The 17,727-nt window shown below is 42.1% G+C and overlaps 1 protein-coding gene across 5 annotated transcripts in view; it reads left to right on the top strand.

Annotated features, from left to right (window-relative positions):
- The window catches only part of ABCA13 (ATP binding cassette subfamily A member 13), a 504,903-nt gene that overhangs the window by 244,175 nt on the left and 243,001 nt on the right, over window positions 1-17,727 (top strand). For all 5 annotated transcript variants that reach the window (XM_050785548.1, XM_050785549.1, XM_050785550.1 and 2 more), the window contains 2 exons: window positions 5,685-5,842; window positions 7,404-7,634. In XM_050785548.1, the coding sequence (XP_050641505.1) occupies window positions 5,685-5,842; window positions 7,404-7,634 (389 nt within the window). The remainder of the gene's footprint in view (window positions 1-5,684; window positions 5,843-7,403; window positions 7,635-17,727) is intronic.

Consider the following 17,727-nt stretch of genomic DNA (forward strand, 5'->3'; position numbering starts at 1 on the left):
GGCCTGGCCTGGGCAATTGCACTAGAGAAGTGCAGGCCACATCTGCGATGCTGGCTCCTCAATCATGGCGCAGCCACATCAGAGTTCACGAGGCTGAGCAGAACTCCAGGACCCAGTGAGGCACCGAGGGCTGGTATTCCCTACCTTTTCACGCCCATGAACTTTGACACTGAAAGACAGGGCTTGCTAGGGATGCTGCCAGGGAAGTAGGGAACTCCTTGGAGCTAGCTGGCTGGAGGCCAGGGCAGAGATTCAGCCATCTGCAGTCAGCAGGACCTGCTGTGAGGCCTAGACAGCCCGGAAGCACTCTGCTCTGGTCTGACCCCTTTGGAGTCCAAGCTACAAATGCCAAGGTGGGGAGGGGGACAGTGCCATGTGGTCTTGGTTGGCACCCAGACACCAGAGGACGCTGACCACATTGTACCCAAAGATTTGAACCCTTCCCCATTGCCACGAGATCACCAAGACTCCTGACTCCATTTACCTGAGTGCCCCTTGGGGAAAGATACAGAAAGGGTGGAAATGGAAAACTGACCACCACTTCAAAAGACTGACTAAATTTTGAGATGAAACGATTTAAACTGGATCAAACAATTTGTGCGCTACCCTGGCTGGGGACTGATGCAGAAAATCAATGGGAGATAGACAAATAGATTACATTGTTTCTGCACCTGTGAATTGCGGTGCAAATTAAATACCACAAGCCCACTACTCTTGTTTAGTTTAAAAATTAGAGCTGGAGTCTCAAAGCTTTAGCTGACAGAACATTTTTGTAATGAGCACAAAGCTCATTTTAGACAGAAAAATAGATACAATGAAAGTCTCAGAAACAGACAGTTTTCTTCAGTTTCTGTTGTTACAAACCAAATATTTTCTCACTGCCCTTCACTAGTTAGCAATGTTTTTTTTTGTCTTTGGAGGACTTTTTTGAAATCGTCCCTGCACTGATTGAAGTGCAAAAATCAATAGCATGTAAGTGATTAGATAGGCGGTATTGGAAGAAAAATGTGTTTTCAAGAATCAAAATGTATAGCCATTTCTGAAGCAGCCCAAACCTCTAGGTAATCATACAACTCTGTGAGACAGATCTAAGGGCTGTGCAGAAACAAACACTTCGTGCTGAGAAGAAAGAGCTCTTCTGTCAGAATACCAGTGCACTGGGGACTCAGTCTACCTGGAATGTTGTGTGTGTTTCTTGCTTAGTTATGTACAGTGAGGGCTCTTGATCAGCCCTGGTACCAGTATTTCTGTGTCTCCCATGGAAAAATAAATAAGGAAGCAAAAAATACCAGTGAAAACTGGCACATCTCAACTAAATTTCTGTCCTGGGGTATGTACTTGCTCTACAAATCCCATGTGACCCTGCAGAAATGATCAAATGCTTCTGAGCTTCAGTGTTCTCATTTGCAAATAGAGACAATTGTACCATCTCATAGGATGTGAGAGTGCACAGTTGTATGTGAAAGTGCACAGCTCTGTATCTGCCATGTGGGCGCTCAGTCAGTGACAGGTTATCGTTATTATTATTAAAATAGACAAGGGGTGAATGTGGGAAGCGCAACTTTTGGAGGAACATATCATCTGAATCAGAGAGAGAAACAATCAAGCAGTGTCTTGGGGAAAACAGTAATATTGCTCTTTGAGGCAGGGCGTGGTGGCTAATGCCTATAATTCCAGCATTTTGGGAGGCTTACATATAATACCTATTAATAATATAATGTACATACCATTTAAATAGTTGTTATATTGGGAGTCCGAGGCGGTGGATCACCCGAGGTCAGGAGTTCGAGACCATCCTGGCCAATATGATGAAACCCCACCTCTACTAAAAATACACAAATTAGCTGGGCATGGTGACACACACCTGTAGTCCCAGCTACTTGGGAGGCTGAGGCAGGAGAATTACTTGAACCCGGGAGGCAAAGGTTGCAGTGAGTCAAGATTGTGCCACTGCACTCCAGCCTGGGCGACAGAGCGAGGCTCCATCTCAAAAAAAAAAAAAAAAAAAAAAAAGTCTATATCTATATATAGCTCTCTAAAGCTTTGGATATGTCTTGGAGTTCCTTAACAGCCACTAAAAAGTCATCAAGGGTCAAATCCCTGCAAACCTAATTTAAATTCTTTGAAAGATTTTTTATTTATTTTCCCAGCTTCATTAAAGTATAATTGACCAATGAAAATTGTGTGTTTGTGGTGTACAGAGTGATGTTTTGATACACCGTTGACTCCTTATATACATGGATTCTGCATCTATGGGTTCAAACAACCTCAGATCAAAAATATTCAGGGAAAGGCCTAGCACGGTGGCTCATGTCTGTAATACCAGCACTTTGGGCGGCCAAGGGAAGTGGATCACCTGAGGTCAGGAGTTCAAGACCATCCTGACCAACATGGCAAAACCCTGTCTCTACTAAGAATACAAAAAAATTAACCAGGTGTGGTGGTGCATGCCTGTAGTCCCAGCTACTCAGAAGGCTGAGGCATGAGAATCACTTGAACCCAGGAGGTGGAGGTTGCAGTGAGCTGAGACTGTGCCACTGCACTCCAGCCTGAGTGACAGAGTGAGACTCTGTCTCAAAAAAAGAAAAAAAAATTCAGGGAAAGAAAACCAATAAGAAATAATAATACAGCAAACAAAACAAAACAAAACAAAAAAACAAATAAAAATAATAGAGTATAACAACAGTTTTTTTTTGTTGTTGTTGTTGTTTTGTTTTTTGAGATAGAGTCTTGCTCTGTCTCCCAGGCTGGAGTGCAATGGCACAATCTTGGCTCACTGCAACCTCTGCCTCCCGGGTTCAAGCAATTCTCCTGCCTCAGTCTCCCAAGTAGCTGGGGTTACAGGCACGTACCACCACAACTGGCTAATTTTTATATTTGTTAGTAGAGACGGGGTTTCCCCATGTTGGCCAGGCTAGTCTCTTAACTCCTGACCTCGGGTGATCCACCACCTCGGCCTCCCAATATAACAACTATTTAAATGGTAAGTACATTATATTAGTAATAGGTATTATATATAATCTAGAGATGATTTAAAGTATATGGGAGGATATACTTAGGTTATGTGCAAATACTACCCCATTTTACTTAGGGATTTTGGTATCTTCAGGGGTCTTAGAACCAATGCCCCACAGATACCAAGGGAAAAATGTACCTATACATTGTGGAATGATTAAATCAAGCTAATTTACATGTGCATCACCTCACATACTTACCTTTTGTTGTTGAGAGCACTTAAGATCTAATCTCAGCAATTTTCTGATGTATAATGCATTATTACTAACGGTAGTCACCATGCTGTATAATAGATCTCTAGAATTTGTTCATCTTGTGTTGTTGAAACTTTGTATCCTTTAACTAACATCTCCCTCCTTGGCCTCCCTCCCCGCTCCCCGCCCCACAAGCTCCTGGCAACAACCATTCTACTCTTTGCTTCTCTTTTGGGAATTTAGATTCTAGTTGACTTTTATTTTTAGACTTCATTGTATGGGAACATATTATCTGAACTACATGATAGCTCTAATCAGAGTATCTAAACTGCCTTTAATCCTAGATCAAGGATTATGCAAATTTTCTTAGCCTCAAAGGTCTAACATGCAAGGAGCTTGGCCTTGGACTTGGGGACAGGGACATATATGTGGCAAGAACTGGTCATTGTGGACCTTCAAGCTCTGTTGCTGTTGGGTCTACATTCCATAGTTTCTTTGTAAATGCATCCTTTTTTTTTTTTTTAATATATTGAAAGTCTTAGTCTTTTAAGCTGTCTCTATTATTGTTGTTTTTTCTACTTGTATTTTGTTTTTAATTGACACATGATAATTGCATATGTTTATTTATTGTTTTTATTTTTTCACTTTTAAATTCAGGGGTACATGTGCAGGTTTGTTATATAGGTAAACTTGTTTCACAGGGGTTTGTTGTACAGATTATCTCATCACTCTGGTATTAAGCCTAGTACCTATTCATTATTTTTCCTGATCCTCTCCTTCCCCTCTCCCTCCACCATCTGGTAGACCTCAGTGTGTGTTGTTCCCTCTCTGTCTCCATGTGTTCTCATCACTTAATTCCCACTTATAAGTGAGAACATGCGGTATTTGGTTTTGTGTTCCTGCATTAGTTTGCTAAGCATGATGGCCTCGAGCTCCATCTACGTTCCAATCATGGGTTACGGCGTGATGTTTTGACACATGAACACGTTGTGTAATGATCGAATCAGGGTAATTAGCGTATTCACCACCTCAAACATTTACTTGAGTAGAATTAAAGCCATGTTTAGCCTTCTCTCTTTGAACATTTATCTTAGGAGCAAGAATCAATCAATGTGTTTCTATTTATTAAAATGGAACAGGTTGGGGCTCAGTGGAAGCCAATGGGGAGTGTCGAAGCTAAAAGCAGCAACATCTTTTTATATAACTGAATCAACTTCATCAAAATATCTTCTAGTTTCTATGGCCTCTGCTCTGCTAAAGCTAAATCTGAGGCTTTTTCTTTCCAAGCAAAAGTCGTAAAACTTGACAAGATGCTAGAATGTTTAGAGAAAACATTTGAACGTAGTATTTGTTTCTGCCAAAGGAGGCCATGCCCACTGGGCTCGGTGATGTCTTTCCTGCCAGGAACACCCAAGTGCCCCTCCACCCTGGCTCCCTGTGCCCGTCACCCACAACGTACTCTCCTCTCTGAGAGTCATGGCTGCTGTTAGCTTTTCCAGGGAGGCATTGCATGTTCCGACGCTGCTACTTGGAAGAATGAATACATGTGGTTACACTATCCCTGATTCCAAAGGGTATCAATGTATACCATGGCCATTTCAGACCTCTTTTTTATGATTGAATTCTGCCTTAACCCAGTGCTATGATTTTCTTGTTCAATTGCACTTCCATAAAATACAGCCTTCTCCCTACGTACATCTCCCTGGTCATCCAAAGAAGAAAGAGGAGGGCCAGGCATAGTGGCTCACACTTGTAATCCCAACACTTTGGGTGGCCGAGGTGGTGAACTACCAGAGGTTAGGAGTTCAAGACCAGCCTGGCCAACATGATGAAATCCTGTGTCTACTAAAAGTACCAAAAAAAAAAAAAAAAAAATTAGCCAGGTGTGGTGGCGCTCGCCTGTAGTCCCAGCTACTCCAGAGGCTGAGGTGGGAGAATTGCTTGAACCTGGGAGGTGGAGGTTGTAGTGAGCCAAGATGGTGCCACTGCACTCCAGCCTGGGCGAGAAAGTGAGACTCCCTCTCAAAAAAAAAAAAAAAAATTAAGGAAGAGAGGACTTTAGTATCTGAGGAGAGAGACATCCACCCAGCTTTTTATTTTTTTTTTAAATTTATTCTCTCTGTTCATGCAGTGATCTGACTCTAAGTCAGAGAGAACAGGGGACTGTGTACAACCACTCTGTGTTTTGCCCCACAGTTTCACCCTCCGTGCCTGGCAGAGCACCCACTTTCATTCATGGAGGTGGGGATGGGAGATCCGTGGGAACTACTGTAGAGGAAAGAGTTTCAGGGCCTCGAATGGGCAAAGTGGGCTTGACTAAGTCCTTCCTGCAGGACACACTTCAGTTTTTTTCAGTTTGAAAATTGGTGAGGATCTTTAAATTGTGCCCTGGATCTACCATCCTGAGGAAAGGAGGGAAGGTCCTCCTGGGACCTTTGTCCTCCTGGTCCTGATGTGCCCTGTTCTTGGACCCAGGTCGCACGATCATCTTCACAACCCACCACCTGGATGAAGCCGAAGCGCTGAGTGACCGTGTGGCCATCCTCCAGCACGGGAGGCTCAGGTGCTGCGGTCCTCCCTTCTGCCTGAAGGAGGCGTATGGCCAGGGGCTCCGCCTGACACTCACGAGACAGGTAAGGAGTGCAACCATTCCATCTCACTGAAGTCCCATTCCTGTCTGTGGCATGAGAAAGAAGTGACGACAGTTACATAGTAGTAATGTCTCAGTGGAGGCCTTCTGTGCATGATGGCCCACATGCCAAAATGAGTGCCCCCAGGCCTGCGCAGGGAGCAAGCCTCTGGGAACCCAAGTATGCCTTTTGACTGCCAGGAGAAAATACATGAGGAGTCAGAATTACCTGATGGATAACAGCTGCTGTGAGTGTCAGGGCCAGGAAGTACATGACCTAGGTATTCTAGAAATATTTTTCTTCTTTCTTTCTTTCTTTCTCTTTCTTTCTTTCTTTCTTTCTTTCTTTCTTTCTTTCTTTCTTTCTTTCTTTCTTTCTTTCTTTCTTTCTTTCTTTCTTTCTTTCTTCCTTCCTTCCTTCCTTCCTTCCTTCCTTCCTTCCTTCCTTCCTTCCTTCCTTCCTTCCTTCCTTCCTTCCTTCCTTCCTTCCTCCCTCCCTCCCTCCCTCCTTCCCTCCCTCCCTTCTTCCCTCTCTCTCTCCCTCTCTCTCTCCTTCTCTGTCTTTCTTTTCTTTTCTTTTTGGAGTCTCGCTGTTCACTGCAACCTCCACCTCCTGGATTCAAGCAATTCTCCTGCCTCAGTCTCCCGAGTAGCTGGGACTACAGGCACATGCCACCAGGCCCGGCCAATTTTCGTATTTTTAGTAGAGATGGTGTTTTACTATATTGGCCAGGCTGGTCTGGAACTCTTGACCTCAGGTGATCCACCAACCTCGGCCTCCCAAAGTGTTGGGATTGCAGGCGTGAGCCACTGTGCCTGGCCTAGAAATATTTTTTTGACAATGATATTCCCCTCCTGGAGGCTAAAAATTTGCCAGAATACAAGACAGTAGTGAGGGGATAGAGCAAGTGGAGTCTGGCCTGGGAGGCCAAACCTGTGTCACCTCTGTAGTCATTAACTGTGTCAACTGGGGGCAGGCAGCAGTGACTCTGTGTCTGGGATTCAGGGTGTGTGGGAAGTCACCTCTCCACTCTTGATGACTGTATTTGACCCTTGGTGGCCCATGAAAAGTCTTCCCTCACCTCTGAGTCAAGGTTCCTGTTTGCTTCCTCTCTAATTCAGCATGAATGTCATCATCCCCAGGTGGCTCCTTTCTTCTTTGACTGAGAATTCTTGTCTCCCTTTTAAGACTCCCTTCAACCCAGTTTTCTGCTGTTCAATGCTGGGCCCAGGATCTCTTTGTGGCCCTCCCAGGGGGTGGGGGGCACTTCATGAATACAAACCCCTGGAGGCTGGCCATGGCATGCCCAGTAGCTAAGATGGGCATGTTGGGGGGCATATGGGTGTGGCCTCACCAGGTTTATCACTGCAGCTTTATATTTTTTAAAAAGAAAGAAAAAAATACAAGATGTCATGGAGATGCTTATTGCTTAAATGTGATATTTCATTTAAGCTTTGAAACGGAGTTTTGAAATAATTTGCTTATGGATATACATGAAATCAATTTATGTATATATGGATTAACATTCGTTACTGGTTTCATTTTTCCTTTTTTTTATGGATAGCTTTCTGTTCTGGAGGCCCATGATCTGGAAGACATGGCTCGTGTTACATCCCTGATAAAGATCTATATTCCACAAGCATTTCTCAAAGACAGCAGTGGAAGTGAGCTGACCTACGCCATTCCAAAGGACACAGACAAGGCCTGCTTCAAAGGGCTCCTCCAGGCCTTGGATGAGAACCTGCGTCAGCTGCACCTGACGGGCTATGGGATCTCAGACACCACCTTAGAAGAGGTACTGAGAAAACTGAAGCATGCTTTAATTATTTATGCTTTTTTGGCCATTCCACATTAAATGAAGAGATGTGGGTAAAGGGGAGGGGACGGAGAAAAGTGTGCACTTTTATTTACATTTGGGTTCTGATTGGTAGCATAGTAAACACCAATAACTGAACTTAACACACTTGACAGGTGACGATTGTCCTTTAAGTGAAATGGCATTCTTTTAGCATTCTTTCTTTCTTTCTTTCTTTTTTTTTTTTTTTTTTTTTGAGACGATGTCTGGCACTGTCGCCCAGGCTGGAGTGCAGTGGTGCGATCTCGGCTCACTGCAAGCTTCCCCTCCCGGGTTCATGCCATTCTCCTGCCTCAGCCTCCCGAGTAGCTGGGACTACAGGTGCCCACTACCACGCCCGGCTAATTTTTTGTATTTTTAGTAGAGACGGAGTTTCACCGTGTTAGCCAGGATAGTCTTGAACTCCTGACCTCGTGATCCACCTGCCTCGGCCTCCCAAAGTGTTGGGATTACAGGTGTGAGCCACTGTGCCCACCTCTTTTAGCATTCTTATAGTTGAGAAGCTTGGTGTCTTTAATTCAGAATCATGAGGTGTTTAAACAGTTGTCAGTAGTGGATGATTGCTGGTTGTAATTCTTCATGTAGAGTTGCCCTCCTCTTTCTGCTTCTGTCTGGAAGCCTCTGGCCCCATGCTGGGTATCCGTAATGTGAGCGGGTTTAGCACGGGAACACTGCAGACGCCTGGTAAGCTCCCACCCCCCAGGTCCCACGTTTCTCTACCTGGATCTGAGGTGGATGAGACTACTCCATGTAGGTTCTTCATAGAGTACACTTAACGACAGGCAGAAATAGGCATTTCCTCCAGGAGGACGTTGCTGTGTTGTGTGACCCAACGTAAGGCAAGCCTTGTTTGGGGTTCTGGAGGTTGGCTCTCTGTGTGGTTAGTATTTGAGCCTTAATTTTGCATTACTATTATTTATAGAAAATGTTGCAGATTTTTAAAAAGTCAAGTGCTGCAAGTTAAAATTTTTAAAAATCTGCAAAAGTCAAAGTCTGAACATTCAGTTGTGTTTTGGAATTGATTCCTTGGGTTAGTGATGCAGGAGGAATGGCAATCTTTTGTGTGATAAATCAGTGTGGTCCCAAGTAGATAGCCCCCATCACAAGTTTTGTCTGGAATAAATAGTCATAAAAGATTGTGAAACATTAAAAAAAATTACAAAATGCTTTTATACGTAGAATGTATTTGGTTCCCCAAAAACTCTGTAACTTATCATCCCTGTTTTAAGGTTGAGTTAGCTGAGGCTCACATAGGCTAACTTCTTTACCTCAAATCACGAAGGTCATAAATGGTGAGCTCTGCTTAGACCTAGGGTTTCTGATAGTTAGCCAAGTTCTCTAAATGAGCGCATGCCTTTGTGTTTGATGTTCTGTATTCCATGCATCATCAGGACTGGAGTCCATCAATTCCCACTGCGTTTTAATAGAGCAAGTTAGAGTGCAAGAGACAAACAAAAAGCAGCCTAATAAACACACATGATGAATATGAGCTGTTTTCTAAAGCCAAAGGATGCGATCACTGCATCTTTTCTTGTCTGGCTGTCTCCTATTTTCATTCTTCAAGTCTCGACATGAACGGCGCCTCTGCAGCGGATTCCCAGATTCCTCAGCATCAATTCTGTTCCGTGTTCCCCCCACCCGCCCTCACTGCACTCTGAAGCTTTTCTTCACGACAGTTCTCCCAACTTGTTATGTATGCATCTCTGTCTCTCCCATGGAAGCTGAGACCTGTGAGTGCTTGTGTCTTTTCTACCCACCTCTGTACCAGCAGTGTCCAGGACAGTTGCTGGCACTCGTGGTTGTTTAATAAATGTTTTCTAAGTGAATGATGTGCTAGACCTTTCCAAAGACTCATCCAGCTATATTTTAATATGAAATAAATAATATTTTATTATTTAATAAAATATACATATATTACACATAATATACATACATATACATATATTACATATAATAATACACATATTTAATAAAACATATATATATGTTCTGGGTTTCATTGTGTTGCTCAGGCTGGTCTGGAACTCCTGGGCTCAAGAGATCCTCCCACCTTAGTCTCCCAAGTAGCTGAGACTATAGGTGTGTGCCACTGCACCTGGCACCAGGTTTTTGATCTTTAAAATGGAAAAATCTGAACAGTTTGCATGGTTTCCCAAGGAGTAACAATAACGGTTAAATTCCTGGAACAAATCTGTCAAAAATGGTAATGGCTTTTCTCACTTATAGTGGGATTGCATGAGACGTTGCTGCCGTAGCTTTGGAGTTACCCCAGAATTAAATAACATCTATACCCCCAAAAGGTACCTTTCCTCTAGGAGTTTTTGGGAGACAGCAGTCTTCCCTGGGCCAATGTAGAACAAGAGGGAATTTCCTAAGCCTCTTTTCCCAAGATTGCATGAGTCAGATGTAGGTTTACAGACCTGCCGCTAACTAAAGCACCGTACTTGAATGCAGCTATGTCAGGCACCGCAGTTGTCACTGTCTTCTTAAATGTGAATGACAAGTCCAAATATTATATTGGAGGCTAATCGTTTGACTAGTTGAGAGCTGTCAGCTGGCATGAGTCAGTTTCCCTACAGACAGAAGGAGGTGCTGCTTCCAGGGGTAGTTTTGCCATCCTGGGTCCCTTGGAAAAGAAAAATAAAATAATATTTTTTGGATTATAAAGAGAAATTGTCAAAAAAAGCCCAGACTTGTTATGTTCATGTCTGTCTCTCTAATCATTCACCAGGTTAATCTGGTTGTTTACTAGTTGTATGGCATCTTGTACAGATAAATTGAACACATTCATAAGCTCACTGGACTCTCAGGTCAGGGAGGAAGACCCTGTGGGAATATGGACCAAGCACACTTATCAGTGAAATAATGAGTGTTCACCTCCAATATATTTACTGATTTACAATTAAACACATGCGACAGGAAGAGTGGGTGTTCCCTTTACATAAGTGGCATTTTGCTTGTCGCTAATGAAAGAGAAAACCTTGGTAATATTCTTAATTTTTATTATTAAGAAGAGTGAAATTTTGTGGAACATTTTGCTTGAATATTTTATGAATTTAAACATCACAGAAAAAAAAAAACACAAAACTGGTGAGGAGAGCCTTTATGTCCTGCGTAGATGCTTAGCTTTAAAATGTTTTGTTAATTATTGTGGCATATATGACCAATCAATAATATCTCAAGGTAAAATGTACATTTAGGGAGAGGCTTATTCATAACCATAGCATATGTAAATAAGATTCTTCAGTATTCTTCTTAGTAATTCCCTTCCTTCCTGCCTTCCTTCCCTACCTCTCTCTTTTTGCTTCCCTTCCTCCTTCCTGCCTACATCCTGCTTTCCTCCCTAATTTTTAGGTCTGTCTGAGTTCTTAGTCACATCTGAGGCTAAAATGAAGAGCCCACAGAAATAAGAAGGTGTCAGCTGTGCTGTTTCATGTTTGCTGTGCTTGTGTTACTCGTATTATCTGCAAAATCTTTTAAAGCCACTATCTCCTTTATAAGTGTTATTTTAGTAAAAACTAGATAAATCAATGTAAAAATCTACTTAGGCCCCTACAAAGCTGCGACCTGTTGCAACTTAAAGAACCGTCACTGTGGCCACAGAGGCCACCATTGCTCCTACCAGTCTTAAATATAAGGAATTCTTTATGTCTGGTAGGTTCCACCTAGGAATAGAAACTGAGATTTCCATGTTTCCTCCTGCACCCTCTGGGGTGCTGAGAGAGCTGGGGCTGGACAGAGCCTGCAGGGCCGCGGGGAGTGCTCTGCATCCTTGATCATGCATGGTGCTCTCTCACTGCAGAACGACTCCCCTACCCTGGCACCCTTACCTGTAGGTTGGGAATCATGGAAGGAACCACAACATAGGGTTGAAGGGAAGAAACTTCTAGTGCAGAGCGTGACACACAGACAGACGACATTCGTTCCGCTTGATAGGGACTTGCATGAGATGCCGTGGGAGGATCCCCAGCCAGGGAGTGCCCCGGGACCAAGGAAAGCCTCCTGCAGGCACTCACCGAGGACAAGGCTGGAGCTGCAACCTGGGTGTGTCTTGGGGTTTAGAGGCTGCTCCCTTTTGCTTCCTCACCCACCAGCCACAGGCCCAGCCTCCCACCTCCCCCAGACCCATGTCCATGCTTCTCCTTGTGATGTCTGCCCCTTCCCCACTCTCATCTCTACAGAACTCGGGCCTGTTAAGAGCTTACTGTACTTCGGTCCTTCCATGCCCCGAATTCTAAACCAGTCTTGAAATCTCACTGCATATACCTCTTTTTTTTTTTTTTTAAACAAGAGTTACCCATTTCACAATATTTATTTTGAACAGTTTTTATTTTTCCTATAGTCATGATGTTCATGGTGACATCATTTCTTTTATAAAAATGTGTCCTTATGTAGTTCCTCTCCTCCCTGCTTTAAGACACTTTGGTTGTTTCCTGAGTTTTGATTTTGCCATTGAGACCACACGAGACCGAAGAACAGGGTCCTCCAGCTTCTCCATAGACTGATTCCCAGAAGTGCGATTACTGGGTTCATGGGGATAACCCTGAAGATCTGTGACGGGGTCAAATGACAGAGTCCCAAAATGATAACATGCATTTGTGTCCTAGATGCTTTTTTTTCATGTCCCTCAATCTTTTCATCATTTCAAAAGAAACCCAGTGCCTTCTAGTCACATTTAGGATTTCCTAACTGGCCTGCTGCCCCATAGCTTCTTCAACCCATGGTTGCCATGGGAAGAGCCTAGGAGTCAGGACAAGAACATTGACACTTGCATTTATGTTTCATCACTTCCTGTCAGGGGCAACCTGAACAAATCACTTAGGCTGGACATTTATTTTAATTTCAAAAACTTTTTAAAGAGCAGTTTTAGATTCTCAGCAAAATTGAGCACAATTTGTGCTCAATTGAAAAATTGCACAATTTGTGCATTCTGTGTCCCTCTACCTCCCTTGCCCCCAGCCTCCTCCACTATCAACATCCCTGCAGAATGGCTCGTGTTACAATTGATGAACTGACATGGACACATCACCATCCAGCCCTCTGGGCTTCACTCTTGCTGTTGTACGTTCTGTGGGTTTGGATGAATGTATAATTCCATGGATCTGCCATTATAGTATGATGTGGAACAGTTTCACTGCCCTAAAAATCTCTTGTGCTCTGCCTAGTCATTCCTTCCTGCCCCTAGTCCCAGCCACTGATCTTTTTACTGTCATTGTAGTTTTACCTTTTCCAGAATGTTGCAGAGTTGGGAATCATACAACCCTTGTGGCCTTTTCAATTTGGTTTCTTTATCTTAGTAACATGGATTTAAATTTTCTCTGTGTCTTTTAATGGCTTGATAGCTTATTTCATTGCACCACTGAATAATATTCCAGTGGCTGAATGTACTGTAGTTTATTTATCTGTTCACCTACTGAAAGACATCTTGGTTGCTTCCAAGTTTTAGCAATCACGAACAAAACTGCTATAAATATCTGTGTGCAGATTTTTGTGTGGACATAAGTTTTCAACTTATTTGGGTAAATACCTAAGACTGCAATTGCTGTATCATACGGTAAGAGTGTCTTTAGTTTTGTAAGAAACTGCCAAACTGTCATCCAAAGTACCTGCACCATTTTGCGTTTCCACCAGCAATGAATGGGAGCTTCTGTTGTTCCATATTCTTGCCAACATTTGGTGCTGTTAGGGTTCTGGATTATTGCCATTCTAATAGGTGTGTAGAGGTATCTCACTGCTGCTTTAATTTGCATTTTCCTGATGACATATGATGCAGAGCAACTTTTCATATTCTTATTTGCCATTTGAATATACTCTTTAGTGAGGTATCTGTTTAGGTCTCTGGCACACTTTTTAAAAATTGGGCTGCTTGTTTTCTTATTGTTGAGTTTTAAGAACTCTTTGTTAACTTCATTTTCTCATCCCTACAGTAGGTTTATCTTCCCTATCTTCCACGCACAGTTTTTGTTTATGTCAAATCACATAATTAACACTGAGTGCAGGTTACATATTGCTAGATTGTGACATAAATATGAGGACTGATCAATATTTTTCTACTATTTATATCCAAAAAACATGTGCAGTGGTGTATTTTCAGATTAGACATTGTTGTATTTTAATCTGTCTATATTTTAATGTTACAATATACCTTGCATTACAGAATAACTTCTAAAAATTCTTTTTATGCTATGTATTAGTCCATTCTCACATTGCTGTAAAGAAATACCTGAGACTGGGTAATTTATAAAGAAAAGAGGTTTAATCGGCTTAAGGTTCTGCAAACTGTACAGGAAGCATAGCAGCATCTGCTTCTGGGGATGGAAGGTGGAAGGCAAAGAGGGAGCAGGCATCTTACATGGCAGAAGCAGGACCAAGAGAGAGTGGGGAGGTGTCACACACTTTTAAACAACCAGATCTCACAAGAACTCACTCATTCGCTATACACTACCAAAGAGGGATGGGGCTACACCATTCATGAAAACTCCACCCCTATGATCCAGTCACCTCCCACCAGGCCCTACCTTGGACATTGGGGATTGCAATTTGACATGAGATTTGAGTGGTGACACAGATCCAAACCATATTATGCTATATTCCTTAAACATCTCTATTTCTGTTTAATAGTCACCTTTCTTTTACAAAATATTTATATTTGTACTTTACCCACTCATATTCCTTTCAGAAATATCTCAGTCTTTCTCCTCTTTGCCTTCTTTTCTTAAAAAATATAGGTTTATGTACTTCATATGTAAAATTCCTATAGTAAAATCCACTACAAGTTTGACAAATGTATAGAGTTGTAGAACCACCACTCCAATCAAAGTATAGAGGAGTTTCATCCCCACCACCTTCTGAAAAGAATAATTCTTCCATGTAACCTGCCTCTGCAATTTTTTAAATTCAGGATTCATGTTCTTGCTATTAGTCACCCTCAGAACAGCAAGAACTCCTCGTAAGTCAGGGAGGAGCAACAGAACAAGTTGTTCAATTACTTTGGAGATGTAGTTTCTTCAATTGCTTACAGTAATTTCTACTTTCTACATTTAGTATGTGCTTTGCACATAATAGGGCTTAAGTAAATATTGATTTACTAGATTTTACTTATCTCTCTTTTTCCGCATCTCTCACACACACAGATGCTAAGAAAGAAATTATCTAAGGGCAACCATGGGCAAAGAATCTAGAATATATACAATGTATATGAGATCTAACAAAATATAAACAGTATATTTAGAGCTGTTTGAGAAAGGCATCTTAAATTGGAAAAAGATTGGGGCTTTTGGAGAACCTTCTTTTGTTTGGCAGAGGCTATAAAATGTCTATCTCAACCAATTTTGTCGCTTCACACTTGGCGAGCATTGACTTTCCTTTCTTATGTCTGTTATTGATCCAGAGTTAGCATGGCCGTTGTAACACTGAGGCTGCTTTTCTCTTCCTTCATCTGCATTTTGCCTGATGACTTAACAGGAGTGAGGAGCACCTGTCAATTAACTCTCCAGTTTAGCTCTTCAGCTAAAAAGCATATTTTATTTCTAAACTGCAATACACTTACTATAAATTATTATCTCCAAAACTTTACCTACAAGCTGATGAAACTAAGATTTAAAATGGAATCACGATAGTCACCAGTTTCATTAAGGCATCTGTACTTTCTACTCCAATGCTTGGACCTAAGGACAATACTGGCAAGTTACAATGTTTACTTTGTGTGGGATGGGACCATAGAGAGCTAGAAGTCTTAGCTTTGCCTACGGAATATATTTGCAGCAACCTCTGAAGCCAAGACAAAACTTTCTGGCATAATGCAAACAGAGTAAATTTTTGCAGTGTATTTTTTAAAATAATTTTGAAGTTTCTAGTAATGTTTTAGAAAGGTTGGTGAGCCTGCCTGAGATGGGAAGTTTCTTTCTTTCCGGCTTGCTAAATACGGATTAGTGGGTTCCCTTTGTACCTTTGCCAAGGAGGTTCTGGATGCTAGTTCCTTGGGTGCATGAACTCAGCTGCCCCATCCTATGCAGCATTAAGAGGTCAAGCCTGGGCCTCAGATGTAGGGCTTGATCTTTTTGTTTTTTGACTTTTTTTTAAGAACGATTTTTAAGAAAAAAGAATTCCTGTACTATCTTTGCCCATTTAAGTTTCAGTTGTGCCCCTCATGTCCCTAAGAGCAAAAAGATCCAGTCCAGGATCACGAGCTGCACTCAGTTGCATGCCTCTTTAGTCACTGTCAATCTGCAAGGATTCCTCAGTTTCCTTGACTTTCATGACCTCACTGTTTTTGAAGAGTCCAGAGCACGTATTTTGCACAATGAGCCTCAATGTGAGTTTGCCCTATTTTGCTGTGATTGGTCAGGTTATGAATTTTTAGCTGGCACACTCCAGGGGTGATGCTGTGTCCTACTGCTCCTAGCTGCCTGCTGCACAAGGCTGATCTGCGCCCTGGCTAGTGGGGTGATATTTTATCCCAGGTAAAGTGGAAAGTGGTATCTGCCAGGCTTTCCCACTCTTAAGTTAATTTCCTTTTCTCTCTCCTTTTTTTTTTCTTGAGGATATATTTTGAGACTCTCTAAATTCCACTTTTCTCACCCACCTGTTTCAGCATCTTCTAATGTTCATTGCCAGAATTAAAAATTATTACTATGGCACTTGCCAAGTGGTAATTTTTCTAATTCCATCATTTCTTCTATGTGTTTTAGTTGGCATTGTCCAGTAAGAAAGAACTTTCTCTTTACTCCATTGACCTATTTATATCAGGAGCCACTCATAGCATCCTATTCTACTCAATGAGTTACAATTCAGTAGAGTCATTATTTACTTTGAGGCTCATGTCATACCAAGTTGAGCCGGTGGGAGGTCCTTCACGCTGGTTTTCGTGCCCTTTAACTCATGCCTCCTACTCTTTGAGCATTTTCCTGCTTCCTGACAAAACAAGATGTTCTAGGATTACCATTCTTTCCCAGCCCTGGCTCGAGAATCAGCCATTTCTCCAAGAAATCCTGGCTGCTCAATATACTCATGACGGCTGGGGTGTTGCTGCTCTGAGGTTTCCTCATGGATAAAGTAAAAGATCCACCTCTATTTTTGCTTCTCTTTCTGCCCATAAATAGAAAACTAGGAGTTCAACTCCACATGGCATCTCTAATTCCAATCCAATTACGTAGCATTCATTTAGTGTTTCCTCTTGCCTTACTGGCACCGCCCTTCTCTGATACTAAGAAACTCAACTTACTCATTCCTATGCTACCTTTTCCCTCAGTCCTCCTGTGTGCAGCTCATCTTCCAAGTTCTCCATGCTGCTTTGCTGCTCTGGTCACATGCCCTCTTGTGGGAACCTGCCCCACTCCAGCTGCCACTTTGTGTTGGCCCCAAACCCTAAACTGGTGTCTTCCTTACAAAAAAAAAAAAAAAAAAAAAAAAAAAAAAAAAAAAAAAAAAAAGGAAAGGAAAGAAGAAAGAGGGAAGAAGGAAGAGAAGGAAACAGGTAATTTTTGAGAACCTGTTCCCTTTTTCTTTTATGTGACATCCTGTTTGTTGTTGTTGTTGTTTTCTTTTTTCTTTTTCTTCCTAAAGAACAATACATTCAATATTTTGAGGATTCTTCATTTGGGGGCTAATGTCCTCTTAACTTAGAGCAGCCTCAGGGTCTAAGCATTTATGCAGACAGCCTGGTGTCTTGTAAACACTGACTGTGCTATCAGCCCTTCCACTGGAGTGCTGTGACCCATTCTTTGCATTCTGTTTATAACAAGGTCTTGTAGGATGTCACAGAGCCTGAGTGTGAACTATAATTGACCTTTTATAACATGTCTTTTAATCTTCCCCTTGTACGAATAAGCAAACTGAGAGACTAAGAGACCAAAAAGATAATGAGTTGACCAAAAATCAGAAACTGGATTTTTTTTCATTTTGTGTTGGACTCCAAAGTTTTCTACACTACTTTCCAGCTTCTACTGTTCTGTAGTCTCCAGGGACACCTCAAATCAACAGCCCTTGTTTCAAAGGTGTGTTGACGGTGTGATAGTTCTAGGATAGGCTAGAT

This window comes from Macaca thibetana, chromosome 3 (genome assembly GCF_024542745.1).
Source record: "Macaca thibetana thibetana isolate TM-01 chromosome 3, ASM2454274v1, whole genome shotgun sequence".
Classification (NCBI taxonomy): Eukaryota; Metazoa; Chordata; class Mammalia; order Primates; family Cercopithecidae; genus Macaca; species Macaca thibetana.